General features: G+C 52.3%; 1 protein-coding gene across 3 annotated transcripts in view; it reads right to left on the reverse strand.

Moving 5' to 3' along the window:
- WSCD2 (WSC domain containing 2) overlaps nt 1–27,728 on the reverse strand; it is a 116,334-nt gene that overhangs the window by 2,613 nt on the left and 85,993 nt on the right. For 2 of the 3 annotated variants that reach the window (XM_032310549.1, XM_032310550.1), the window contains exons 5-8: nt 21,398–21,519; nt 18,762–18,936; nt 12,612–12,776; nt 5,641–5,841 (exon numbers count right to left, since the gene is read on the reverse strand). In XM_032310549.1, coding sequence (XP_032166440.1) covers nt 5,641–5,841; nt 12,612–12,776; nt 18,762–18,936; nt 21,398–21,519 — 663 coding nt within the window. Of the gene's footprint in view, nt 1–5,640; nt 5,842–12,611; nt 12,777–18,761; nt 18,937–21,397; nt 21,520–25,931; nt 26,942–27,728 lie in introns of those variants that run through there. The other variant, XM_032310551.1, reaches the window with a different exon arrangement.

Raw genomic sequence — 27,728 nt, forward strand, 5'->3', positions numbered from 1 at the left:
GAATAGAGAAGTGAATAAAAGCATATGAGGTTTGGCCGGGGGGATGGGGTAACTGTGATGGGCATTAAGGAAGGTACGTGACAGAATCAGTACTGGGTATTATATGCAACGGATTACTCCTAAATTTTACCCGAAATTAATAATCTATACTATGTGTTAACTAACTTGAATCTAAAACAACAAAAAAGCGACTTGCCCACAAACAAAAAAGGCTCTGAGGGTTTTAGCACGGCACCCTGTACCCAGTAGGTGCTCAGTAAATGCTGCCTGTTTCTCTTCCTGTCATTGTTCCGAGCTAGGACCTCGTCTCCCCGGACTCCCCAGGCCCAGGCTGGTGCCGCCTCTGGGCTTCACTGCCCCCTCCACAACCCCGTGTATTGTGTCTCTCTCCAGCAGACCAGGCTGGGGGTATAGTTTAAGTCAGATTATCTATCTTGCAATCTTTGCCTTACTGTTCTACTTTTCATGTTTTTTTTGTTGTTGTTGTTGTTGTTTTGGATTGTTTGTTTTTGTTTTCAGTTTATTACCTTGCTGCGGTAATCTGGCAGCGGGGGGACTGTCACAAACAGGGAACGGTGTGTTGGGGTGGTCTGGCTTGAAGACAGGCTACACCAGAATGTGGCTGATTGCTTGGGAAGCCCCAGAGAGGATCTAAAAAAGAGCTGCAAGCCAGTCCTGGGGCTGCAGAAATGGACAGAATGAGAAGTCCCTGCAGAGGAGGGGGGTGTCACAGAGAACGTCGGGAAGGGAGAAAGGGATGCTGAGCCCCCGATGGACAGTCACAGGCGGGTGCTCTGAAACCCGGGAGCCAGACCCCCTGCTGCTCACAGAGGCAATGCCACCCTGTACCCCCCAGAGGGATCTGCTTTTTGAACGAGGGTCTATCAGTCTCCCCAGCTGGGCTGGGGGAGCCCAGTTGCTTCTTGACAACTAAATCCTCCTCCTTTGCTGGGTGATGGGTACTTACAATCTCCTTTAATCCTAAAGTGTACCCTGAAGGGAAAGGGCTATTGCAGACTTGTATCACCAGTGAGGAGACAGGAGGCTCAGAGAAGGGAAGTGACCGGCCCAAGGTCACACAGCCAGGCCCCAGGTCCTAATCTTTCCGAGGCACCAGCAGCCTCACCCCACTCCCTCCCACTGCCTTACCCCCAGCAGGGGCTCAACGAAAGGCTGTTGAACTAAATTGGAATTCCCCACCACCAAATTGTGACATGATAAAGGGCTCCTCTTTCTTTGCAAAACCCATCCAACCCCATGGCGAGCCTCCTGCTCCCCCAGCGCCCGGAACACCGCCGCTGCTGCTAGGGAAACGTGAATGCTGGGGACAAGGATATCTTTTATCTTTACGATAGATGATTTACAAGGTGTCTGGCTAATTGGGCCCACACTGTTGTAATGGGTTAAGACCAGATGTATCTGAGTGATTAGAAGAACGAAGAGCATGTACATAGTCTGTTGTAATTTTTTTTTTTTTTTGGAGTCTGCCCCCTCCTGAGTCCTCCACCCACCCCTGCACACATCCCTACGAGGTCCAGACACCTGCTGCTCTTACCATAGAAGCCCAGCAGGATGAAGGTGGGACTCAGTTGCCCAGGAGCACAAGGATCAGATTTCTAGGCCGGGCTACTTCTGACCAATCATCTCAGGTATTTGCTGGGGGGTTACTGCACAAGCTCCCCCCAAAAAGGAGAGGGAAGACCCATCTGCAGGGTGGTCAGGGGCCTGCAGAGGGCGGTCCCAACCTTGGGTGCTTCTTCAGGGGTTGTTTAAGGCTCAGGGTCTGGGCACAGACCATTTTGGAAGCAGACAGCAGTGTTCACAACCCCCTTCCTCTCTCTGTTAGTTGTGGCAGTGGGGGGACCTCGGTTGGTCTCGAGACTCGGTTTACCCATCGGTGAAAGAACTGTGCTAAGACCTGCATCCTGGATGCGAGAGGGAACAGAAGCAGAGGGGCAAGGACCCCGGCCCCAGGCCCCAGGAGTGGCTCCTTCAATGTCAGCTGCTGGTACAAGGATTCTGGAGGTAAGTGCCCTGGCGTCACCAAGACGCACCCCCTTATGTCCCATCAGCTGGGTCAGCGCTTTCCGCCAACAAGGCTTGAACTCCCCCGGGCTGCTTCAGCAATAGCTGCTCACCTACCCCCCCAGATTCCTTCCTGGAAGCTCCTGAATTACTTCACTAAAAAGAATAAAAATTATAAACAAGAGCCCTGATGAGCACAGGATCCCTGTCCCAGTGGGTCATAAAGGCACGCTGAGCCCCAGACCATGGGTCCTGGCACCGGTTCTGCCAAAACAGTCACCCACGAGCAACTGGCAGGGCCCCTCGGAGCTCCCGCCTCTTGCCAGGGGGAGGAACCAGGGCCTGATTAATAGCTTAACTGCACTTAATTCCCTGCGGAATCATTAAACACAGTCTGTTTCATTAAATGGATCCGGGACAATTCACCTTGTGTAATCATATCACATAAAACTTTGCTTTGGACCCACTCCAGGGAGACTGTAAAATTAACATTATGGAACCAAAAATGGGGGGCGCGGGGAGGGTTGCAAGAGCCTTGCTCCAGCTCTACATGGAAAAGCGGGCACCGGCAGGGAGGGGTGGACCTGCTCCCCAACGGGGACCTCTGCTTTTGGGGGGGCGGGGAACCCTCCCACCCTAGGCAATGATGCCCAAACATTCAAGTGCACTGGAAGCTTCAGGTGGGGGGGGGGGCGGTGTGTGTGGCGGGGATCTTTTTCAAGTGCAGATTCCCATTCAGGGATCCTGAGGGCTGAGCTGGGCTTTTCTAAACCCTCTTCCAGGTGGGGTCAAGGCACTGCTACAGAGACCCCACTGGGAGCAGCAAGGGTTTAAGGCGGTGGTTCTTAAATTGGAGTGTGTATCAGAAACGTCTGGAGAGACTGGGAAAACACAGATTGCCATGCCCCCTCTGAGTTTCTGATGCAGCAGGTTGTGGGGTGGGAAGGTGTGGGGCTGGAGGATATGCGTTTCTAACCCATTCCCCCAGGCTATGTGTTCTGGCATGGCTGGCAAGGGCACTCTAAAGCCAGGGTCTCAACTCAAGTGCCTGCAGGGGCCAGATGGGAAAGCCAAGAGCAAAGAAAAGGGGTTCTTTGGGGGAAGGCTCTCAGAGCCCTGAAGACCTGGGTCAGGCCCAGGAGGGGATACAGAGAGAAGGCTCCCCATCCCAGGCTACTGTGGGGACCCTAGGCCCTCTGCCAGGAGATGCGTGTGCTGGAACCTTCTCTCTCCATTGCCCTGCAGTCTCGTGCTGCAGCAGGTCCTGACTCTTCCCTAAACCTTCGGTTCGCAAGCTCCCAGCTGCTCCAAGGGAGGAAAGAGAGGCCAGGCGGCTCCTGGGAACTGGAACTGCCTGAACCTGAGACCAGGTGCCAAGCCGGGCAAGCTGTGAACTCATCAGAAAGCCAGGGTCACCCCTAGGTAAGAGACAGCTTGGGAGCCAATGCCTGGGGTCATGCTTGCTTAGCCCCGTGATTGCTCCCTTCCTGGGCTGGTTTTCTCACCTGTGCAATGGAATGCTGCGGTGACCAGCAGCCTTTCTTACCTCCTCCAGGAATTAGGTTTAAATGACCTAATGAATGCAAAGAACTTAGCGCTGGGAGCTGCCCCATGGAGTCCCCTCTCTTCCCCCTGGGGGCAGCAGGAAGCCGGGGAGGCAGATAGTTGGATTTTACTCCTGTCCCTGGGTGCCCGAATGACCTTGGCAGGTTCCTGCCTCTCTCTGGGCCTCAGTTTCCCTGTTAATCAATAGAGCGTCAACCGAGGTTTGGGGTCCTACCTGCACTCTAGAAGCAGTGAGAGCTTTAAAAAAAAATAACACCGGAGCCAAGGTTGCATTCCAGCAATGGTCCCAGTGTGGTCGGGGCACTGGGCTTTGTCCCCACTCCTCCAGGGAGGCGTGGCTGCTGTGTGGCAGAGGCTGAGGACCCCTGGGCTTGGTCGCCCCCAGGTCCTTTCCAGCTGGGCTGGCAAAGTCTTTGCTCAGCCAGGCCTCTGCCAAGTGCACCTGCAGACTTCTCAGCCTGGCCCTGAGTGTTCATTTCCAACCGTTCCACAAATGAATCAGAAACCTCTTCTGGGAACAGTGGAACAAATGTCACCACCTAAGCTTCCACCCTCTGAGAGGGGGAATGAAGCAAGGGGAGGGACAGAGGAACCCCTGGACTGAACTGGGAAGCCAGGGCCCCGGTGGCCAGACAGGCCCAGGGGTTTTAAGGAATGACATCATTAACCACAGGATGGCCGCGTTAACACCTGTGTATGGGGGTGGGGCAGTGTGTGGGGGGGCTTTGAAGCAGCTTTAGGAGGGGTGAAATGGGAGAGCACCCCTTCAAGGCTGAGGCTGAAGCAGCCTGGTTCCTGGAGGCTAAGGTGGAGGGAGCTCCCCTTTACGGAGCACCAACTGGACTGACTGACCCCACTGTTCCATCGACATTTTATCCCATCCATCATCATAGCTCAGTGGTTAAGGGCTTGGGTTCAGGAGCAAAACTGTGTGGGGTCAAACCCCAGGTCCACTACCTCCGGGGAAAGCCTCTTCACCTCTCTGAACTTGGCTCGTCCCATCTCTAAAACGGGGTTAATTATGGGGTTTCAAGACTCTCCTTACAGTGATGGAGATGCGGGTGATAATGGATATGGGATTTTTTTTTTTTATATAAAGACTTTATTTGAGAGGGAGAGAGAGACAGTGAAAGAGGGAACACAAGTAGGGAGAGTGGGAGAGGGAGAAGCAGGCCTCCCTCAGAGCAGGGAGCCCAATGCAGGGCTCGATCCCAGCGCCCTGGGATCATGACCGGAGCTGAAAACAGACGCTCAATGACTGAGCCACCCAGGTGTCCTGGATATGGGATTTTAAGAGCCAGAGGGCTTAAAGTTTTTCAAGATGCTCAAGGTTGGGTCTGACTTCAACACTCTCACCACGATCGTGGGCCACCGGCTCTGGACTGAGATCTTTATCCACAAAGCCGTCATCTACTAAGTGCCAGAAGTGAATCTCAAACCCCGATCATATTAAGATTCACGGCTGTGGGGCCAACTTTTTCACTCCTCAGCTGGCACAGTCACTTGTGTGAACTGGAACAAGTCACTTACCCTCTCTGAGCCTCCCAACCCAGAGCTGTTGGAGGTGGTTCATTGAAATGACGCTCTGTGAGTTCTTAGGGGGCTCTTGAGTGACCTCCTGGCCATCAGCCACTGACCATGGGCTGGATTCTGACCATGGGCTGGATTCTGGTCTCCCGACTCCCAGGAAAGGGCTCTTGAAACTGCTTCCAGCCATCCCATATCAATTACATGAGGATCTCCATCTCCATAATTACTGAGTGTTTTTAAAGGGTTAAACTCTTAGAGCCCCACTATTATTAACCCCATTGTGTAGGCGGGACAAGCCGAAGTGCTGGGAGATGGTGGAGCTGGGGTTTGAACCCAGGGAGTCTCTCTCTTGAGCCCATGCCCTTGACGGCTGCCTGTGACCCCATCGGGCTCCCAGCAGGTGCAGCTCATGGGCTGGAGGCCATGGGGAACCCTTCTGGATCCCCGGCAGCACCCAGCACCAGCTATACCGCCCACCCCTGCACGGCAGCCTGCCCCTCACTCCCATCCCTTCAGTACCTTTGCCCTTCCAGTGGGCGTGTGCAGCAAAGCCGATGTGGCCGCCATACTTGCGGTTGAACTCGGCCATGAGTGCCTTGTAGGGGTTCCGAATGAGCAAGATGGCAGCATCGAAGGCCTCAATCTCCTTCTGGCCACTCTCATGTGTCTTGATGCAGATGGTCCTGCCGCTGCGCCAGTGGTCCCGCTCACCTTTGAACCCTGCTCCAGTCAAAGGAGGGAGATACAGAGCAGTGAGCCCAGGGACAGGAGTCCTGCCCAGTACCCCAGGCCAACTCAGGAAGCCTGCTGCATTCACTTGTTTCTGCCCATGTTTACTGAGTACCTGTGTGCCAGGCACTGTGCTGGCAGGTGGGAATAAAATCTGCAAAAATCTTCATGGGTCTTGCCGTCTTTGGGAGTCAGGTAATGCAGATCATGACCTCGTTGACCACAATGAGCCACCGTGCCACAGAAGTGGCTGGGATTTCATGCCCAAGTGCCCCAAGAAGCACCGGAGAGTGACGCACTGGGGGAGTCCTCTTTGGGTGGAGTGTATGTCTCCAGGCATAGCCCTGTGACTCTCCTTGGCCAGGGCAATGAGGAAAGAAGTGGTTTTCTAGCATAGCCCCCAGGTGCGTCACATGTTCGTTTAGTCTTATATGCTCTGCTGTTACTGTGAGAAGGACATGCACTACAAGGCTGCTGGTCCCAGATGGTGAGAGACTCGTGAAACAGACACGGGTGCAACCTGGAGGGGAAGGGGTGTAAACTGACATGGAAAGGATGAGAAGGAATGACTAGCCCAAGAGAGGAAGGGAAAGGTGTGGGGGGATAGCAGATATAAAGGTCCTGGGGTGCGTCAGAAGAAATGTGTCACATGGATGACTTCTGAGGGGGAAAAGAGGGGAGTGTAAAGTCAGATTGGATTGTAGCGGTCATGATGGAGAGTTCAGCACTAAGACTATAAAGATTAGGAATCCCTGAAAAAGGATTTAAGCAAAAGACAGCAGGACAAGATCAGATTTTCCTTTCAAAAGCCGAGGAACTGACAGAAGTTGTGGGTTGCAGGAGAATGTTTCTGGCGCCTGGCGCCAATGGTATGCTGGACACTGACCTGAGCCTTTCATGTAATTGGGCAACTCCATGCTTGCACTGATCCTAGGAGAGATTTTTATGGATAAGGACAACTGAGGCACCGGGAGATCAAAGAATTTGCCCAAGCTCTAGAGCAAGGGAGGGAGACATGAAGCCAAGATTCAAACCCAAGCCATCCAGGCACCAGAGACTGAGCTCTTAGGCCTCCTGCTCTCCCGGGAGCAAAGGCACTTGGATGGCATCTTGAAAGCCAAGAAGAAATGTTCTCAGATGACGCCTTCAAGATACCCGCTGTGTTTCCAACTCCAAGTTATTTCTTTGGGCCTCCGTTTCCTCATCTATAAAATGGAACCACGCTGCTGCTCCTTCACCGGGCTGTTTGAGAAAATCAGTGAGGCCCAGAGGAGGAGTTCAATCAATGGCAGCTCAATGACAACAAGTGTTGGGGGGGACACGATGGGCTGAGAAGCCACGCTTCCTCCCCTTTTCTCTCCTTGTCCCATGCACAAAGGTTTCTGAGGCTTTTAATAAGGTGGATTACAATGAGGCCAGCCTGGTACCTATTTCTGTTCCTGGAGATCAGGTTTTAGAAAAGGTAAAAGTCCAGTTTCAGAAAAGGTACAACAACCCACCCCCCGACTCCCCGCTGGGGTCACAAGAACTGGAATATCATATCCTGAGCTAGATTCCATCCTGGGACTTGCCAAGTGAAACCTCAGGAAGTATCTTAGCCTTGCAAATTAGCACTGGCCCCTACCCACAAGGAAATATTCACCCCGTCTTGGAGCCCCATGGACTGCCCCATGTCATGGCACAACGAGGAGTGGGGTCTGGGAGCTAGAGAGCAGAGCCTGGGATACAGATGTTGACCCACGAGTTGGGTCCAATTTCAAGGCATGCAGCCCCACATTCCATCAGTAAAGTGCCCCACGACACAGACAAGGAACTTCCCATCTAGGATGGCATTTTATCTTTGCCAAAATGCATTTCAGCATGCTCACAGTAAGAGAAAAACACGTGCGGGGGTTACATAAGGACACATACAGGTTCTCAGAGAAGGAAGAGAACTAGAAACGTGGCAGAGGGGTTACAGTAGTTTAAATCAGCTCTTGCCATCAACAGATGAATGGATAAAGAAGATGTGTATATATACACTCTGGAATACTATGCAGCCATCAAAAACCCAAAGTCTTGCCATTTGCAACAACATGGATGGAACTAGAGGGTATTATGCTTAGCGTAGTAAGTTAATCAGAGAAAGACAATTATCATATGATCTCTCTGATATGAGGAATTTGAGAGCAGAGTAGGGGATTGTAGGGGATAGGGAGGAAAAAAATGAAACAAGACAGGATCAGGAGGGAGACAAACCATAAGAGATTCTTAATCTCAGAAACCAAACTGAGTGTTGCTGGGGGGTGGGAGGGGAGGGATAGAGTGGCTGGGTGATGGACACTGGGGAGGGTATGTGCTATGTTGAGTGATGTGAATTGTGCAAGACTGATGATTCACAGACCTGTACCCCTGGGGCAAATAATACATTATATGTTAATAAAAAAAAAAATCAGTTTTGGTGCATTGTGAGACCTGGAGTCCATTTCTCTGTTACATGGTAGAGTCAACCCAGCACAGTGTTTATCAAGATACAAAGATTACACATATTGGAAAAGACGTGGTCTAGACTCCAGACGTAGGTCTCCTAAGAAGTTAGTCTGTAAGGGCACTGCAAAAGTAGGTAGGTGGAGAAAATTCCATTTAGCACAATGCCTCCCAGAGAGAGGAGATCTCTGTCTAGGAAGGAGCCTTTAAGAATCCGCATGGGATCTGCCTGCCTGAGGAACTAGGGATGGTTGCTCCAGCAGCCTCCAGGGAGGGCCTTCTAGGTGATTTCAATCAGGGATGCAAGAGGGGGGCCAGAGCGGAATTGCTGAACTCCACCACCAGGGGGCCCCCTCTCCCCTCCTCCGTGATGCAGTACCCAGCTCCATTGCATCTGTGCGGAGCATTTCAATCCTGTTCCTTGACGGTTCACCGTAATAGCAGCTCACTGGGGCATGCATGGGGCCCTCAGAGACTCTGAGAAGCCAGACAATGGTCGAGGCTTTGGAGAATAAGCTATTTATTCTCCTCTCCACCCCACCGCCCACTATGACATGTGCTTGTGCACTCTGCAGTTAAAGAAGCTGTCACGGAGAGGGGCAGGAGGCAGGGCTCTACATTTCTGCATGCCCTGCTGTTTACTGGGGAGGGAAAGGCCCCTAAGAGCCTGCCTCATCCATGTCCCGCCACATCTGTGTGGCCCCCAGGAGCGGAGAAAGGCCCTGCCGAACTCTGGGCAGTCATCCCAGCCCCTCCTGCCTCGGGATTCACTCAGCCCAGAGAGCTGGAGCCTGCACTCCCGGCAGTGGGGTCCCTGAGATGGGGAGGGGGACAGAGAGGGGAGAGGGGGCCGAGGGAGAGGGAGGAAGAAGGGGAAAAGCAGACACAGACACAAAAGAAGACAAAAAAGGAGAAAGGGAGACAAAGACAGATGGACACAGACACAGAGAAAATCATGTTTTGCAGATGGCCAGCCTCTCTGGGTAAGGGCAAGAGGGGGCAGAATGCAAGTGGCACACACAGTCGGATTCCAGGAGAATGTTCTCCCCCTGTACCCCTCCTTCACTCAGCAGCCCCTCAGGGGGGCAGGCTGTTGCCAGGAGGAGAGAAGAGGAGGTTGCAGAGAAAGTGCCAAGCAGCCCGTTAGACTTAGAAGGACCCTGGGGGTCACCCACTGAACACAAGCTTGTTACATAGGAGGAGATGGAGGTTTCAAGCCGGAGGGGTGGGGGGGTTTTCCCCCCCTTATCCAGCTAGTTAGCTGCAGGGATGAGGGAGGAAACTCTGAAATATCACAAAGCCAGAGTCCCTGGAGCATCAGCTCATCCTACAGAAACCAACCCCCTCCAGGCCCATCCCTGAGGCCCCTCACTTCCAATCAATGGGCTCCTACTGTCTTTCCCACTGTCCCCACTACTGTCCCTGCAGCTGGACATCCTCTCCAAGTTCTGCAGCCAAAGGCGTATTTTCACACACACAAATCCCAGCACACCACTCCTCGGCCCGAGATCCCTCCATACCCGACTCCGCACCCGGCCGGGGGCCCCAGTGTAATATGCTTTCAAGGGCTTTGCCCACCCAGTCCTGGCTGTCCCTCCTGCGTCGCACCCCCAGCCCTCACCCCTGCCACCGTCCAATGCCACCGAATGGTCATTGACCAATCACACAGTCCCCTGCTCCTCACATCACTGCCCCCATCCACAGCCTCTCTCTGGAACTCCTCCGCCACCAGGGGGAGTCCTGTGCACTTTTGCACATCCCTGCCCCAGACTAAATCACAAAATATAGAAAGCACCCACCCCAGAGCTGGGCCCATCGCAGACATTCCATAAACACCCACAACACTTAGTATCACTAAGGGCGACATGGCGTATTGTGACGATAGGGACCATGATGAAAGAGGGCTCTGGGAACAAGGAAGATGGGGCAGGAGGACGCGGGAGTCTGCCAGAGGTGCTGGAAGGGGGTTGTGATCTCGGCTTGGGAAGAGCAGGTTTCCAGGCAGAAGAGCTAGGATGGGGTGTGGGTGGGGACTGACAATCCAGGGAGAGGACAGTTGTGGGCGTGTGGCTGGCATGTTTCCCAACTACGAAGACCACATCCTACCTGGAGCCTGACACTCAAAGGGGGCAGCAGACCAACCAGCCAGTGGGTGGCAAACCCCCTCTCCATCCCCCACCCCCCAGCGTTTGAGGATTTTCTTAAGCTGAATTCGTCTCAGCTGCAGAGGTCATGTGGGGAGGGACTTGGGGTTAGCAGGACTGACCAATGGTATTTTAACACCAGAGCCTCATAACATTGTCTTATATCTTTGTTCAAAACCAGTGTGCATTCGCTGTTGACATCCCCGTATTATAAATGAGGAAACGGAACCTCAGGGAAATAATGAAATCTTGCCCAAGGTCCCACACCTGATAACTACCAGCGTTCAGTCTGAAGAGTCAATCCCCTGACTCTGTCTTAAGACACAGTTTCCCTTTGAAGCTAGGAGGCTGAATTAGATCAGAGGTGGTCCCTATCAGGCATGTAGCCCACCATTCCCCCTTCTATACCCTCAACAGGCATCACTGCTAGATTAAGGCACTTAAAGAGAACCTCAGAATCCTTCTTAACACATCAACCTAAAACAGGGATTCATCGGAATGAACAGAGGAGATGAAACCACTTTGAATCCCTGGACTGATGATCCTGAAAGACCCTTATATTTGTAAACTCTGTAATTCCATAAATAGGGTTCCTGCCCCAGCCCAAGGGCCAGCCATGGGATGCTTCCTGAGTCTGCTTCTCCTTGCCACTCTCTAGGACAAGCCAGAGATATTCCAGACTCTGCCTGGGTTCCTCCCAACAACCCCCATAAAGGCAGCAGGATAAAGTGTTTGTTAAAAGCATGGATGTAATGTTGACACCTGGGCCTGGGTTCAGATCCTGATAGAAGCATGAAAAACCCTCACCTTGAAGACTCGAACACATTTCATGCTCAATAAATGATCGCATAAGCCAAAACTAAAAAATCAGTCCTACCAAACATCGGGATCCTAAGACAGACCTGACCGCTTGTTAACTCCGCCCTTCAACCCGTCCCTTTTCATCCTTCTTGACCTTCCCGCTTCCCTCCCTCAGACAGAGGTCCCCTGGCTCTCCCAGCGCCTGGTCCCCAGACTGTAGTGTTTACAGCCTACACTGATGGCTCGCTCACTCTGTGCTAAGCCTGTTACATGGAGCAACTTCTTAACTCTCACAATGACCTCACCAGGGACATACCATGATCTCTGATTCATGCATGATGACGCAGGATCAGAGAGGTGCAGAAACTTGCTCAAAGTCACACAGCCAGTAAGCGGGTCTTCATCTGGTTTGCAGACACAAAGACCCACAGCCACAGGCAGCCCCATGTAAAGACAAAACCTCTCACAAATAGAGCTGCTTCCCTGATGCCCCTGCCAGAGCTGGGAGGGGGCCTCACATCCAATGGGGCTTTCACCCAAGGTTTTCAGTTTCCCAGTAAGAACCCCCAGGGTCTTCTTGCCCATATGATGGGAATAGTAAGAATGCAGGCTTTGAAACTGGGATGTCCTAGGTTGTAATCCTTCACCAGCCTGTTGAAAACAATGTGCGTGACTTGGAGTAAGTTACCTTTTCTCTCCAAGCTTCAGTTTTTGCATCTGGAAAATGGTACCACATCCTATGTCCTATGCCGGGCTAAAAATGGAGCACCTGGCATGGCTCTTGGTGGCCAAAGTAGTCTGTCCATGACCATCTAAACCTACACGAAGCACATGGCACACAGCGCTCCATAAATGCCTGCCAGGAGACTACACTTGGGAAGTGCCTCTGGAGCCCAGAAACGCTCAGTGAACATCTGTGAGCAGAAGGAAAATAAAGCACCCGCACAACAGATACCACTGGTTTCAGGGTAGGTAAGACACTTGGTACATAGTAGGTGCTCAGTAAATGTCTCCCCAAATGAGCCTCCTTCTTTCCCTCTGTATATAGCACAGAGATGCTGGTCCATCGACATTGGTGGGGAGGGACCTGGCTAGAGTTGGTGCTCCAGGCAAGTTGCAGTGCCCTAGCCAGAGAGAGAAGGTAGCACGCACATAGTAGGAGCTTGATAAATGCCCCTTTTTTAGTAGATGCTGCTCAGGCAACGTTTGTGGGGCATACAAGGAGGCAGGGTACTGAGTGCGCAGTAGGTCTTAGCAACCATGCCCAGGTGACTCAAGTGGCACATAGTAGGGACGCAGGAAGGGTTTTCCCCTGCCCTTCCCCAGGTGGGTCCACTCCAGCCTCCTCACCTTTATTGTAGAGAGAACCGTCGAAGTAATAGCTGCCAGTGTAGAAGCCGGTGGCCAGCTCGATGAGGTGGCGAGCCCACGTGTTGCCGGCACCGGGGAAGCTGGCCAGAGCAATGAGCTGCTTGGACTTGGCTGGGAGGAACTTTCGGTCCATGCAGCGGTTGTCTGCAAAGGGCAGGACACGGTCAGGTGCAGGCAGATGGAGCTGGACAGGAAGGGAGCAGGGCATGAGTCCCACCCCGACCCCTTCCCAGCCCTGCGGCCCAGGTCGTGCGTGGGACGCCCCCCAGGCCCCCTCCCTTCCCATGGCTAAAAGGAGAAAAATGGTTCCTTGTCACTGGGTTGACACGAGGGTTGAAGGAGACCATGGATGAGGAGGGATGATCCCGTAGCAGGAATTCAATGAACGTCGGCTAGTTCTGATCTCCTGCCTCAGTTTCCCCCCAGCACAGAGACTCACTCTCATACTGCCCCAACCATCCTTTGCTTTAGAAGACAACCCTCCAAAGTCATCTGCCTACATGGGGTGCAGTCCAGGGTTCTGACCTTGACCTCCAAGCCGGGTGTGGCCAGGCTCATGTTTCCTTCCAGGCTCACCCCTCCCACCCACCTGCTGGCCTCCAGGATCCCTCCACTTCCTGTCTGTGCTCTGCTCCTTCCTGACCCAGCAGCACCCCCGGGGACAGTAAGAGACTTTGCTGCCCCCACCATCCCCGCTTTTGCCAGGCTCTGCCGAATCAGCGCCGCCTGGCTTCCCTCCTCCCCAGGCTAGCCTTACCGAATGGGGTCCTTCCCCTCCTTGTCACGTATCTCCATTGTAAACTCGAAGGATGATTTGATAATGCCCTTTGCTGCTTCTCTAGCACTTTCTATATCCTCTGGCACAGAGTAGGGATAATAAAAGCGTCTTGGGTGGATGGATGGACGACAGATGTGTAGGTAGGTGGACGGATGGAAGGATGGATGGTGAGCGGGTGGGCAGACGGGGAATAATAGTATTTACTTTATAGGAATCTTGTAAGGATTGACATAATACATATAAATACATTAAAATGATAAAGTACTCAAAGGGGAGATTTTTTCCTTTTTTTTTTTTTTTCTTTTTAGTCTTCATCCTCATGTGTATGTCTAGATTCTCTGGCTTTACAGAGTCCTGAGGATGCTCCTGTTGTCAGAGCCCCAACACCTCCCACTGCAGCACAGAAGGCACCGTGCTGATTTATTTTGACCCCTAGAGATGCAAGGGAAGCTGAGGGAAGGCCCAGCATAGGGGACTGTGCAGCGGGGGAAGGAGAGGAGAGAATCCTAGATTGGGGTTCTAGCCCTGCCTCCTCACGCAGGACCAATGAGCTCAATCCTTAGTTACCACAAGGGAACAGCACACAGCCCTGTCCCCCTGACACGTTTCGCCTGCCCCTGAGCCCGCCAGACCCCCTGCTCCCCCCCGCCACGCTCCTCCTTCCCTCCCACTCCCAAGGGAGAAGGGCTATCACCGCTCCCGTGCCTGGGTCCCATCTCCGCCCTCCTCCCCTTCTCTCATCCAGCTGGCTCCATCACATCCACATTCACACATGAACAAATCATGCCATCATTACAAAAATCTCTTTAAAGGAACACCTCTCTGTCCTCACCCAATTCCCATCCCACCTCTGGCTGAGCTGTCCACACTCGCCATTCTACTCTCTTTCTGCTCCTCCTTGCTCCCGGGAGCTCCCCTCTGAGCTCCGCCCTGCTCATGCACAGACCCAGACCCTCTAGAGGCCCTGGTGACCGCCCGGAGCTCTGTGCAGCACCTGACACCATGCCCCATCCTGCCCTTCACAGAATTCCTCCCAGGGTTGTCTTTCCTGTCCTGCAGGACCTGCCCTTACCAAGATCTTGCTGGGAGCCACACTGATGTCTTGTAACAGCCCATCAGGGAAACATCGGAGTTCCTAAACTGAAATTCCAATTCTACCACCTGTTTGCTGGGTGCCCTGGGAAAAATGACAGGTCTGAGCCTCACTTTCCTCACCTATAAAATGGGACTACTGACAACAGTGGTGCCCTTGGGAGGGTCACAGGAGGGAAGGTGTATGAACACGGGGCTCCCACATTAGAGCTCCAATCAACCACACCTCCTCATGCTGTGGCTTCCAGTTGGGGGGCCCCAGCTCTCCATCCCCCACCGCCCCAGGTTCAGTATGTTCAGAGCAGACTTCAGAAAAAATAAATCCAGTTTTGGTCTTTGTTAATGCCAAGTGGGTGTCTGGGGACAGTTTTCCTGGAAACACTGCAGAAAAAGACTAGGTGTGTAAAATTCTTGGTTAGGTCTTATATTCTGATAGGGGTACGGATTATCCTGTTGACTTTGAATGGTCCCCTTAAAATCTGAACATTTCATGCTATGTAAATGTTACTTCAAAAAATCAATAGTGGGAAGCCTACGTGGCTCAGCCAGTCAAGCCTCTGCCTTTGGCTCAGGTCATGATCCCAGGATCCTGGGATAGAGCCCCACATCGGGCTCCCTGCTCAGAGGGGGCCTGCTTTTCTCTCTGTTGGTTGCCCCCCCTTTGTGTGCGTGCTCGCACCCTCTCTGTCAGATAAAATCTTAAAAAAAAAAAATTAGCCAAATTCAAAAATTTTTTTAAAAAGCCAAAAATAGCAAATATTGAATTATAATTAATGACATGTACATGAACATGTAATAATGCAACTTAGAGGTGACCTTCAAAAGACCTGGGTTTGAACTGTGCAGTTCTGCTACACACAGAATTTTTTTTTAATAAATCCAGTACATGACCATAAACGTGTTAATAATATTAATAATATATAATAATTTTATAATATACAATAATATAATTATAATATATTATATATAATACATATAATAAATAGTAATAATATAAAAATAATAATAAATGTGTTTTCTTAATAATATTCTTTTCTCTAGCTTATTTATTTGGATACAGTGTATAACAAAAGTAACATACAAAATATAAGTTAACTGAACGCTGGTATTACCGGTATGGCTTCTGACCAACAGCAGGCTGTAAGGTAAGCTTTTGGGGAGTCCAAAGTTAAATGTGGGGGTGCGTGGCTGGCTCAGTCGGAAGAGCAATGCAACTCTTAATCTCTAGCTTGTGAGTTCAAGCTTTGCGCTGAGCACAGAGATTACTCAAAAATAAGTAAAACTTAAAAAAAAAGTTAAATGTGTGGGGCGCTTGGGTGGCTCAGTGGGTTAAGCCTCTGCCTTCTGCTCAGGTCATGATCTCAGGGTCCTGAGATCGAGCCCTGCATCGGGCTCTCTGCTCAGTGGGGAGCCTGCTTCCTCCTCTCTCTCTCTCTCTGCCTGCCTCTCTGCCTATTTGGGATCTCTGTCAAATAAATAAACAAAATCTTAAAAAAAAAAAAAAAGCTAAATATGGATTTCTCAACCACACCGGGAGGTCATCACCACCCCTAACCCCCATGTCATTCAAGGGTCAAGGGTGTTTTGAAACGCATGGAAAAAATAAGAAGGATCGAAGGATGGCAAAATGGAGAGATGGAAGGTCAAGTCCGTATAATAAAAAGTCTATGGAATGCATTGTGGGTGTTCACGGTGTGATTCCAGTTTTTTTCTGGAGGTTTGACAATTTTTCCCCCCAATCATAAAATGCTGGGAGGGAGGAAAATCAAAAACAGAAAACAAAACCCTGGCCCCTCAATTTCTCTAGAAAACGGCATTCTCCATTCAAATGCTGCCTGGGAGGTCAAGACCTATTCTGAGGTAAAGGCTGTTGTGTTCAGCCCGCAAAATAAAGTTTATTTGTTTATTTCAGCCCTGAAAAAGACAGCTCCTAAAGTCCAAGCAGGTGCTAGAGCTTTGGAATCAGAGCTCATCTTATACCAAGGCTGTCACGGCCAAGCATGAACAAGGCTTTTCCCTCTCAGAGCCCATTTCTTCCTGGAAAATGGGGCTAATCTCCTTACAAGATGAAATGGAGAATACGTGGGAAGCATTTTCAATGGATACTGAGAAGCTGTGGTTGCCCAGGATTCAGACCCCACCTGGGTCTGCATCCCAGCTCTGCCCCATCCTAGCTGTGCCACTCAGGCCCAGCTACCAAACCTCTCTGTGCCAAGTTGGAAGACAGTCATTTTAGAACTTTTGTATATTTCAGAATATTTCTAAGTATTTAGAATTTTTGAACAGTTGTGGACCAGTAATAATAGGGGCACCTAGGTCCTTGCGAGGACTGAATGAGTTAATTCAGTCTCAAGGGCTTGGACAGCACCTGGCACACAGTAGGTGTTGGAGAATCCCGGTCCTGGCAGGAACATCAGGGTTTGGCACACAGCAAATGCAGAATAAATGGCAATCATGATGGACCAGACTCTTGGCAACCTAATAAACCTCAGGTCTCTCGAACCTTGCCAGTGTGAGGGACTGCAAACCTATTGTGGAAAACTGGAGAGCAGTAATGGCCTGAGGACATGGCCCAGGGGATGAGCAAAGCCATCCATCAGGGGCTCTTTATCTGCTATTGAAAAGGCTCCACTGTCTGCTTCATCCACATCAAAGCCATTCACAGTCACGGAATAATTAATCTGTGCATGACTCTGCCTTAGGCCAGGGCCACACGGTTCTGCGCAGAGTCACCCACACTTCCTAAATGCTAACACATGTTCATCCCTCCTCGCTGTGCTATAAACAAAGCTAAGAGCTGCACTTACTAGATTCTTGCTCACTGGGCTCTTAGCACAACTTCAAGTACCACAGAAAAAGCTCCAGGAGGCTACTACTGGTATCCTCATCGGACCAAACAGGGGACAACTCTTACTGGAGCTGCCACTAGCTCTTTAGACACTTTTGTGCCCATTAGAAAAAGACACTCTCCCCTTCCTCTGGGTAGAGGTGCTGCTATCCAGAGTGCAGAGCATGGCCTGACTTTTGGGCAGCACTTATCTTACAAGTTGTGACTGTGCAGTGCCCAACCTGCCCAACCGTACATGGAAGCCCAGTTCCTGGAGATGAAAAGGAGGTCTAGCCCAATCATGTTTCATTGTATCTCCAGGCTTCAGGGGGTATGGGGAGTGTTCTTTGCTCTGTGGGCAGAGTTTTCTAGCAAGAGCTTTGGAGTTTGAGACATGAAAGCAAAGCACTCTCATAGAGTGCAATTGTGGCCGGTTCCCAACCCCGGAGTCCTGCTCCTCCCACCTCGAAAACAGCAATGATGTTGTCTTGATTATAGGCTTACTATGGGCTTTACATCATTCAGAGAGCTGAGGTGGGGCAAGGGACCCGTGCTTAGTAGGTGGTCAGCATATTCAGATATTCAGATACTGGGGTAATCCTTCAAGGGTTTCCTTTGGCCTGAGTGCCCCAGCACCCTATGTGCCACCCACACTTCATGATGCCTCAGTCTGGGGAAATGGCTTTCAGCTAGAAATTGTATAAGCAGCGTGACCTCGGGCAAGGCTCTTAACGGTTCTGTGTCAGTTTCCCTGCCTGTTAAAGCATCCATATTGACCATTCCCACCTCCTGGGAGAGCTGAGGGGATTCAGCGAGGAAGCATGAACTAAGAACTCAACACAGACTCGGGCACCAGGAGACCCTCAGCACTGCCACCATTATGGGCCAGCAGCCCCAAGAGTCGGGAGGGCAGCCAGGCAAGAAGCCGAGGTCCTTCCAGCAAAGAGAGGATGACAGAAAATGAAGAAAGAGAAGATTTTATAAATAAATGGACAGACTCCTGGAATTGAAAGGCCTCCTAGAGATCAACCATCTAGAGCTGCGTTTTGCAGATGGGGAAACTTAAGCCTGGAAAGGGGCCGTGACTTGCCCAGGATCCTGCTGCAGGTCTGGGTTGGTCACCCGCATCCCCCACTCCCAGCCCCAGTGACATCACACTCAGTCTCACAGCCTCTACCACAGGAGTCGAGCCACCCAGGTGGGGGGGGGGGGGTCAGTATGAGGGACAGAGATGAGGGTCTCTGGAACCTCCACAGCCCTTGCCTAGGGCCGTTGCCTCTGCTGTCCATTGGGATCACTGAGCCAGGCCAAGTTCTCCAGCCCTGCCCTTGCCCCTGCACTCTGGCCTACATAGTCGGAGCGGGATAGGCTGGGATGGGCTGGCCGGGAGCCCTCGGGGTGGGGGGCGTCCAGGGGGAGAACCCCGGCTTACCTTGGACTTGTGTCTGGTACACAATGAAGTAACTGGGAGTCCCGCAGCTCTCAAACTCTTCTGCACTACACTTCTGGGCGCAGAGCTGCTCGTCCTCCCTCTCGTGGAGGGGGAATCGCGTCGTGGGGAACCCACAGTGGCAGGCATTGCCAGCAAGGGCGGCCAGCGGGTACTCCTGGACCGGGGAGATGGGAAGGAAGAGCGTCACTAAATCCCCAGACGGACGGCCCAGACTCCCCATGCAGACCAGGCCTGGTGTCCCAATCATCCCCAGACTGAAAGGTCCCCAAACTTCACTTGGATGAGTTCCCCGCCCCCTTCACGTCCCTCCCATGCTAGCATTTCTTTCCAGCTTAATTAAGGTATAATTGACAAATAAAACCAGGCACTTCGGTACATTTTGCAAATACTATAGAAAGAAACAATGTAATTACTTTCCAAGGAGGCACTCTGCCTGCCAAGACTCTGAGCCCCCATGGGCTCTGTTTCTCCTGCAAAGGGGAGATTAGGGGAGGGTTGAGAGGCGTTAGAGACACCTGAGCATGGAGACAGAGCTTTCTCCAGGAGGACTAGAAAGAAAACTACAAAGAAACTGCTTTTCTTACCATCCTGCGCCCTGCCACCAGAAAGCCTCAGCTCTCAGAGGGACCCGAAGCCCATGCTTTGGGAAAAGCTGTCTGAGCCCATTCTTTTAAGCCAAAGAGGATACGGATCCCCACGTCAGCTACGCTCTTCTTGGGGACAGCTGCTCCTAACTGCTTAATTTGTTCTGCGGAACAGCTGAGCCAGAGTGAGGTGGGGCTCAGTTTGCTGTCCCTTGTCCAACCCGCAGCCCTGAATCCTCCCCGACAGGAATAACCTAGTAATACACCAAGGTCGCATCTCTGTGGCCAATCCTGCAAACTTTGCGCAATAGGTTCGGCTTCTTCCTAACACATACTGAATAGAACTCTACCTCTCCGCTGAAGGGCAGAGGCAGAAAGAGAGGGACAGCCAGACGATGGTATGCAGGTGAAGCTGCGTGGGGCGTGACCGCTGGCGTTTCTAACAGGTGATACACATTGAGTCTCGGCCGATCGCCTAAATCTCCTACCCTCCACTCCACAGCACAGGTAGTTCTGTACCCCTGCCCACGGGATCCCCTCAATTTTTCTCTTGTGACCCCTAAGGAAATCAGAGGAAACTGGAAGAGGGAGTTTTGCAGAGGGGCCTTCCTGTCCATCCACACACGCTCCTTCCCTCCAGTCCTGCGTACAGTCTGACTCGTTGGGGCCTCACGGTCTCACCTGTGTCCCACCTGCAGCTGACCTGCACGGTCATCAGGGACTGGGGCGTGTCCACGGAGGGGATGCTACGGGGGGCGGAAGGGCATTCCCGCCTGAGAGAGAAAGCTGGGCACGCCTCCTCAACTTAACAACTTGCCCCCTGACCTTCCAGGATGCCTCTTAGAAGCAGAGCAAGCACTCAGGAAATGCTCGGTGACTTGAACTCGCCTGGCTGCCCTCAAATGGTTCTGGAAGCCTCTCTAGCGTAGCTCAGAAATTCGGAGTGTAGATGCAGAGTCAGGCCCAGGTGTCACCCCTACTTGCTTGTGCTATGAGCTCGGGCAAGTGACTTCACCTGTCTGGGCGCTGGCTTTGTCATCTGTGAAATGGGCTTGAAAATCCTCAACTCCAAGTCTCCGTGTGAGAGGTAAACTGAGACCCATGGTGCAGAGGGCTACACAGTGAATGTGCTCAGGAAGCAACAGCCTCCTGGCATTCGTGGATGCCACGAGGGGCTTCGTGGATCGGGAGGCTCAGAGGGGTGAGACAAGCAGGGGAGGTGGGGCACTGGAGAGTTGGGGTGCAAGCTTGAGCACCCAGCAGGAGCCACAAGGCAGGCCCCCAGCAAGTGCCAGCATCTCTGAGGACAAACACAGCATCTGGTTGACCCCGCATCCCCAGCACTGAGCACAAGGGCCTGGCACAAAGCAGTTTCTTGGTAGATATCAGCAAATGAATGAAAGGGGCAACCACTTTTTGTGGCATGGAAGGGGTGGTTTTTTGGCCCCTCATGGAATGAGCTCATCTTGAAAGAAGGTTGGAGCTCCTCAGACAGCACTGCCTAGCCCAGCTCTGGGTGTTGGGAGGGCACCAGCGTTCAAGGCACAGCCCCTACTCTTGTGGAGTTCACAGTCTAGTTAGGGAGGAAGGATCTCAGGATCTCAGGCTAAGACAGGACCCACAAATCATCTAGTTCAACTCCAATCCAATGCCCGAAGCCACTGGATTCAGCTGGACACAACACCTGCCCTGACTCTACTTGCATGCCTCCAGTGATGGGGATCTCACTCTGTCTCAAAGTGGGGCTGCTCTTGTCTTTCCCTGATAATCTCATGCTTGTGGGCCCAAGTTAGAATGTTACCCTCATTCCTGAGCATTCCTGAGATTAGAATAAACTCACCTCCTCAGTGGGAAACAGACCCCAAGTAACTTCTACCCCTTAGATTCACATGTCCCTCGCCTGTGTCATAGATCACAGAAATGACCCCCTCATCCTGGCTGGGCCGCTGCCTCTCCAGCCAAGCCCCTGCTTCCTGCAGCTGTTCCATACCGCCTCTTCCCGTAATTCTCTGAGAAGGACCCCTGGCTCACCTTCTCGGTGCAGAGGTCCACACACTTATCCACAGACATGTTCGGCATGGCAGCTGTCACGGGCAAGGCCAGGGAGAGGTTGTCAGGCCTGCGGAAGCAGCCTCGGAAGACTGCGCTTCCATCTGGAGAACCGGGGGAGGGGAAAGCAAGAGTCAGATTTCGGCTGGAGAACCACCTTCTGAAGAAAGTGCTTTTATTCACTTATTTAAGATTTTAAAAATTTATTTGAGAGAGAGCACCAGCGGGGAGGAGGGGTAGAGTGAGAGGGAGAAGCAGACTACCCGCTGAGCAAGGCCCGCCAATGCAGGGCTTGATCCCAGGACACTGAGATCATGATCTGAGCCGAAGGCAGACGCTTAACCGACTGAGCCACCCAGGAACCCTATGACGGCTAGGACATGGCGCCCTGTTGTTTGATCAAACATACATCTAGGTGTGGCTATGAAGGTATTTTGTAGATGTAACTAACATTTATACGTACTGGATGTCAAGGAGACTTACAGGACATTACACTGGAGCACATGAGTGGGCCTCACCCAATTAGTTGAAGGCCTCCAGAGCAAAACCTGAGGTTCCCCAGAGAAGAAGGAATTCTGCCTTAAGGCTGCAGCATTAACTGCTATCCGAGTTCCTAGCCGGCTGGTCTGCCTACAAATTTCAGGCTTGCCAGCTTCCACAACTGCATGAGTTAAATAAACCTCCTAACATGTGTGTATGTGTGTTTCTCTGGAGAATGCTGACTAATAGAGTAGCATCATAGGCAATTTTTATTCTGATCTTTTTAAAACAGTTTCTTGCTTTCTCTACAGTGAATATGTATTTTTAAAGTAATTAAGACAAATTAAAAAAAATGTTTAGGGGCACCTGGGCGGCTCCGTCAGTTGAGCGTCAGACTCTTGATTTCATCTCAGGTTGTGGTCTCAAGGCCGTGAGATCGAGGCCCACATCAGGCCTTGAGATCAGCAAAGTCTGCTTGAGATTCTCTCTCTCTCTCTCTCCCTCTGAACCCCCACAACATGCTCACACTCTCTCTCTCGCTCTCTGAAATAAATAAATCTTAAAATTTTTTTTTACTGCCCCTGTCAAATCTATCGAAAGGCTCATGATGCCCATTTAAAATTGAGGTCAGCTGTTCTCAAATTGGAGTTGCACAAACCTTTCCAGAACACAGCTGTCAGGTAAAACCAAGGACACTGTCCAGACAGCACACCAAAATCAGAAGCCCAGACATTGGTGTCGTTTACTGAGTGCCTGCCGCGTGTGATCTACTCTGCTGGGAACTTTACTGACATCCTCTCAATGCCCCTTCTGGAAAACTCTGCAAGGTCTGGAGTAAGCTCTCATTGTGCCCCTGAGGGCAGCAGGGCTCAAGCCTTCGGTTACAAACCAAAGGACCCACTGTTGGCAAAAACTTACTGAGGATCATCTCCCCAACCAAACAAAGCAAGCTGCAAAAACCATGCACCTCCATCCTTCTGGAGCATGAAACCTCCCGGTTGGCACACACGCATATGTTAGGTTTGCGTGCAGGGAAAAGATACAGAATTGTTCCCCGGGCAGCTGGGTGGTGGAGGAGCAGGAGGGAGGGAATTTGGGAGTGATCGTTTTAAATGTCAGCTGTCATCCTGGGGATTATCTCTAGCACTTGGCACCCAGGAGCCCGAAGTCTTTCCTGGCAGAGGCAAATCTAGCAAACTGACAAGATATCTGGAATTTGGGTAAATGGTGGCTTTCCAGAGCTAATTTCCAGCCTCGCACCATCCAGTCCTGTCTCCCTCACTGTCCTCAGCCATTGCTCCAGGCTGGTGAGGGAGCTGGCAGTGGCTGTGGTGGCTAGAAGTGGTCAGTGTGCTATGGACCCACCCTGAGGTCCTCTGGGCCTCAGTTTCCCCACATACAAATGGCAGAGAGGCGGAGAGACCACACAGATTCTCTTCCATACAAGGTGGCACTCCACGCCCCCTCAAGTAAGGCACCGTCACACCCCAAATACCACTAGGGTCCCATCCCGTGGCCCAGGGTGCTCACAGGGGAGCCCCAGAAATCAGTCACCCCCAGGAAGATTTGACGATGCTCAGAGAATGTGCCATCCAAGGTGAGGCCTGGGAAAGGAGTCAGGCATTGGAGCTAAAGACTCATGGCTACAAGGTAAAACACCAAACACAGGTGTGTGGACCCTCATTAACCAGAAAACTCCGTCTGGAAGCCCACTTGGGTCCCAGGCCAGAGAGACACTGCCTGGTTTCCAGAAAGAGGGGAGCTTGCCTTCTCTCTTCAACTCTCCCTCCGGCTGTTTGACCCCCACCCCCCATGCTGGGTGCCTGGCCTCTCTTCACGGCAGCCCCTGGGGTAGATGCTGGGGCTCCCCCCCACTTTTGGATGCGGAGCCGGAAACTCAAGGACTCTCTGCCTTCCAGCATCACCAAGTGGTCCAACGACAGAGTGATATGAAGCCAGGTTGCTCTGCCTTCCAAGTTCCAGCTTCTTCCAATAAGAATAATGCAGTTATGATGATTGGGGGCTTCGAGGAATATTGGGGTACGGCTGGGATCACCGTGGTTCCCGTGTACCAGCCACATGGCTGTCTGGGGGAACCAAGCTTAGCTGCTCCCACGCATAGACTTGGTGAACACGACCATCACTCTGGTGGCGTACACTTTCCCCTTCGTACGGATGCAGGAACAAGGCTCAGAGAGCTGAACCACTTGACACAAGTCAGTCAACATCGAAGAGGCAGAGCGGATTCTGGAATCGAAGCGAGACACCTTGTCCTGGCTGGGTGCCAGCCACTGGGTAAATACCTCTTCCCTACAAGAAAGGTCTCATTCTCCCCATTATATAGAAGGGGAAACAGAAGCTCAGAGAGGGAGAGTGACTTGCCCAAGGTCACACAGCTGACGAGGAGTGGCTTCTGGATTCTGAACCCAGGAATATCTAAGCTCCAAGGCCTCACACTCTGGGCTGTTCCTCTTTAAGAAGCCACATCCGAGCCTCATATTATTGGCCTTTGTAAAACACTGTGACACTCGTTTTGCCTCTCCTGCCCTTTACACTCACTCCACTTTGACCATGAATCCTTCACAAAGTCAAGGCCGTCGCTCTGAGGTTATCTTGACACTGGAGTCAGATTTTCTTTAAGTACCAAGAAAAACTCTTGACCCTGAGTTTCCAAAACCAGATTCGAATTGTTAACCTTGGGGTGCCTGGGTGGCTCAGTGGATTAAGGCCTCAGCCTTCGGCTCAGGTCATGATCCCAGGGTCCTGGGATCGAGCCTCACATCGGGCTCTCTGCTCAGTAGGGAGCCTGCTTCCCCCTCCCCCATGCCTGCCTCTCTGCCTACTTGGGGTCTCTGTCTGCCAAATAAATAAATAAAATCCTCAAATTGTTAATCTTCCTCTTTCCCATGGGATTCTATTCAAGAGACCATCCTATAGCCACCTGGGTCACAGTTGAGGCTGGGAGGGCTGCTCTGGGAGATCATTCCAGGGCTGAGGCTCAGGGAGGACCATTCCGGATGGGGGCAAGCCGGGGTGTACTGTAAAGTTCTGAAGCTCACCACCTCTTCCCCTCTAGGAGCTTCCTTCCTAAGTGCCCCTGCCACTCCCTTGAGACCGTATGGGGAAAGACAGAGTGTGTTAGAAGGCATCAAGCGTGTTGGGGCCCATGTGGGGTGAGAACATGTCTCTACATCAGTGAGGCAAGAGGAGACAGCCATGAGGTTAGCTGTGGCCTGATTGTAGTGAAGTGTGTGGGAGGTGGGACAGGTGTGCATACTGTGTGTGACAAGGAGGAAGTGTGTGTGTACCTGATTGTGGCAAAGTGAGTACAAATCGACTTGTTCAGGCGTGTGGATGCTAAGCACTGAGACCGTGAACCTGGCCATGAGAGTCTGTCTATGTGGGCATCTGTACGTGGCTGCGGCTGGGCGTGGCACCCCTACCGTGGGGTGGAGACATAACCCTAGGTGATCTCTCTGGGCTGCCCGGCAACCATGTACCCAAGAAGAGGGCTCCTTGTCTCCTAGAGGAGGGCCAGGCGGAACATCAGCCAGCCTCCCACCAGACAGGCTCAATGCCACCAGGGGTTGGGCATTTCTCAAAAATCCCTGAAGAGCCTGCACCTAGGTTCCAGCCGATATGGGTTTCCGCAGTGCACCATGCTAGAGAGAGATTAGGAGGGGGCGGGTCCCTCTACTGAGCCCAGCCTGAGTGGTGTCTTTCCCCAGGATGCTGAGAGTATGGGGACTATCCTCACTGGAGCTCACAGCTGGGCACTACTGGTATCTGTCTGGGTCCTGCGTATCACAGGACCTGATGTATAGATCTCTGGACAGCAGTGTGGGTCTGCCCGTGGGCATGTGTGTGCAGGCACCCACCCACAGCGGTCTCTGGGGTCGCCCCGCTAGGAGTCACCCCTGGATCCTCTTGCAGACGTGACTTGGAGTAACTAAGGTCATGGGGCCATGAGCCCACACACACCAGGACCCACCCCCAGGGCCAAACGCTCAGCCTTCCATCACCCCAAGCCCAATACCTGCATCTGGGGGTCCAACTGCTGACGGGCCCACACCAGCATGTATCTGCAGGGGCCTCGAGGTGCTCAGCCCTGACTCAGGGTCTGTCCAGTCTGGCCCCACCCCCGGAAGCTGCAGTTCCTCCCTGGAACCGACAGGCTGGGGACGAGCTGCCTGGTCTGGGAGCGGAAACCCAGTGGTCAGCACACATGAGCTCTGGTGCTCACTTTGCTTCTCTTCCCTGGAACTTGGAGTCTCCACCTGCCACACAGGCAGCTCCGCCCTTCCACGATGTTTGCCCCTGGGCAGTTTTGGGGCCTTTACATCCTCATCTCTAAAATGGAGGCACGGATGCTGGGTGGAGGACACAGAGAGAGCGATGCAGAAGTCTGGTGAGCGAGAAGTAGGGTGGAAGGGGCAGGGGAAGGTGTGGGGACCCATCTCCTTGTCACCCGGCCTTAGGCTTAAACAGAAAAGCAGGTGAAGTAGTTGAATCTCTTCCCCACCATCTCTCTGCGTGACTTCTTCCGGCTGGCCTGGACACCGTCTTCAGGCAGGCAGACTCCGAGGGCGGGAAGGGGTGGGAAGACTCTGTCAGCCCAGCTCCACGCAGGTTGTCTCCCTTTGACATTTAAGCATCTGCTAATGAGTCCTTGACCCTCCCAGCTTCAGAGGACGGCTGAGCTGAATTCTCTGAACGGCAAATGTGGCGAGGTTTTCCAAGGATGAACGAGCCAGGATGGAATCAGGAGGGCACTGTTCTGAGTCTCTCTTTGGGCAAGGTGTGCGCTAGGGTTGGGGAAGGAGGGGACCAGGGGTGGGAAGGTGGGTCCAGGCACAGCTGACCTGTGGGATGTGGGGTCTTCCTCCAGTCCTGCCTGGTCACTGGGGGCTTCCTGATGTCCGGCAGAAAGGCAGGGCTCCCAGGGATCTGGGAAGCATGCCTTGGAGGCCACTTCTCTCAGCAGCTTGCTCTCCATAATTTGGTGATCGGAACGTGAATATCCATGGTGGCCAAGACCTTTAACTCTTCCGCTACTCTCATCTTCTCCGCCTATAAAATGGGCCGCCTGGTTCTCCCCATCAGTGGTGAGTGGCCCTCTCACTACTTACATCTGCAAATGAAGAAGGGGCCAAACCCAGGTCCCTTGACCTTCCTGACACTCTTCTTTGATAGAAAGAATTTTGCATTTCCACAGCAATCAGGAGAAGCCTTCCTGTTTGCAAAAATCCCTGGTGTCCGAAGAAAGGGAAATGATTTACAGTTCAGGCAGACCTGGGCCAGATATTGACTAAGCTGTGTGTCCTCGGGCAGGGGTCTTCCCCTCCCGAGCCTCGGTTTCCTGAGGAAACAAACAGGGATCCTATTAGCGCCGCACAGCGAAGGTGGAAGTCCGTGGGATTGTATTTACGGTGCCTGAGACCTAACCAGGACTCCCTGCTCCTTTCTCCTTTGCTCATCCGTGATATGGGAAGGGTGTCCGGATCCTACAAAGGAGCCACTGTCTGTGCCCCATTAACGAGCCCCTGGCACTCCCTATCTTGAGACAGGTGGACAGTGATCAACCACAAACACCCAGGACTGGGTCTCTGAACCAGTGAGGAATGGACTGGACCTACCAGGGAGTTCCTCTCCCTCGGAGCCCCCCTCAGCCCATGATGGGGGAATGTGGGAGGGTAAACACCGCAGCTGCCTGTCCCTCTGATGGGACACCTCTGAAGCATGTTCACCCCCATCTCCCAAAGCTCCCCAGTGGGATTAAGCTTCAGCTGTCCTCAGTGGTGAGATCTGCTTTGTAAAAGACCTTGTAAGGGCT

This window comes from Mustela erminea, chromosome 13, assembly GCF_009829155.1.
Source record: "Mustela erminea isolate mMusErm1 chromosome 13, mMusErm1.Pri, whole genome shotgun sequence".
In the NCBI taxonomy this organism is placed as follows: Eukaryota; Metazoa; Chordata; class Mammalia; order Carnivora; family Mustelidae; genus Mustela; species Mustela erminea.